Source organism: Austrofundulus limnaeus, unplaced genomic scaffold (genome assembly GCF_001266775.1).
Source record: "Austrofundulus limnaeus strain Quisiro unplaced genomic scaffold, Austrofundulus_limnaeus-1.0 Scaffold318, whole genome shotgun sequence".
In the NCBI taxonomy this organism is placed as follows: domain Eukaryota; kingdom Metazoa; phylum Chordata; class Actinopteri; order Cyprinodontiformes; family Rivulidae; genus Austrofundulus; species Austrofundulus limnaeus.
The window spans coordinates 277,433-278,864 of NW_013952720.1; the positions used below are offsets into that span (position 1 = coordinate 277,433).

The window sequence follows — 1,432 nt, forward strand, 5'->3', positions numbered from 1 at the left end:
ACCTCACACGCCGGACACATTTTCATCTATTTTACATATTTAAATGGAGGCGTGTCAGGGGAGGTGTCTCACGTGCGCTAAGTTCCACACCTTTAAAGGAAAGGTGCGCAGGAACCTGCGTACGCATGGTTTTATACGTCTGAATTTTTTGGTGTGGCGCACTTTTCTAAAATTGTCCGTACATCAACTTTTAATGTGAAAGCTGCGCAATCCTTTATGCATGAGGGCCCTGGTCATATGGACATATAGAGCAATCTCATGGATTTTTTCAAGTCTTACGGATATTTTAAAAACCTCATTTTCAAATTTATCTAACATGTCAGAGCCTATAGGATGATTTAAAAAACAATAAATAACATCAAACAGTCATCTTCCAACCTGTTCTGTTGCTAGAAATAAATAACATTTCCTCTCTCCTTTCCTTCAGCAGGCGCTTTCTTGTCCGCAGCTGACACCCACCCCCCCACTCAGGTTCAGACTGAACAGTTCTGGTTCTGACCTGTATTGGTGTCTCCTCCCAGGTAAGCCAGCTCCTTGATGGCGAACATCAGCTCTTTAGGTTGAGTGTAGTTGGTCAGCAGGAACTCGGTCCTGGGGGAGTCACTGCAACACAGACTGGAGGTTAACACAGGTTGATTTGGACCCGGTTCAGTCTGATKGTGGGACTCACCTGGCCTGGATCAGACCCAAATGAGGTCCCGTTGGTCCGACTCGCAGCATGATGGCCAGTTTGGCTACAAAGTTCTTCTGCAGGTTGAATCTGCGCTGCCCGATGTTGTTGCTGCTGTCGATGACCACAGCGATGTCCGTCTGACAGTCTGCTCAAACAGAGTTATAGGTTATTAAAAACTGCTCCTGCTTCTACAGAAAGGTCCTAAAATAAAGGAAAATATACTGAGTCCCACCAGATACTGTCTTAGCTGTCATTGTGTCCARACTGTTGGAAGGCACTTTTCAACATGGCAGATAATATGCATTTAGTGCAGTGGGTTTAGCTCTGTGTGGTGCTGATGATGGACTGGATCATGTGACTTATTCTGCACCACACAGGTGCCTTTACTCTGCACTGACTCAACATCCATGAATGTCGGTAAAAAAGAGATGCAGCAGACAGTCACACAAGGAATATCAACAAGGGGTACAATATTTYGCCAYAAATTATCAACATTACAAAAACAAGATCAAGGTTATCACATTCTACAGTCATTAAAAATATATTTTATAAAAAAAAAAAAGGTCGGAGATGCAGAACGTAGGTCAGTTATCGTTATGATAGATTTTGACAACGTTATGTCAGGTAAATCCACAAAAAGACAAATTTTCTGTTCCAACAAATTATTATATTTTTTATTGTTGTTATGTTAGGATAACAGTGTGGGACAACAGTAAAATTAACTTTACTACTACTAGGCTAAACTGTGTAGATCTACAC

At 41.9% G+C, this 1,432-nt stretch overlaps 1 protein-coding gene across 1 annotated transcript in view; it reads right to left on the reverse strand.

Annotated features, from left to right (window-relative positions):
* Window positions 1-1,432, reverse strand: part of coch (coagulation factor C homolog, cochlin (Limulus polyphemus)) — a gene marked incomplete in the record, with an annotated part of 17,480 nt that overhangs the window by 5,867 nt on the left and 10,181 nt on the right. The window contains 1 exon segment of the mRNA XM_014022141.1: window positions 671-818. Coding sequence (XP_013877595.1) covers window positions 671-818 — 148 coding nt within the window.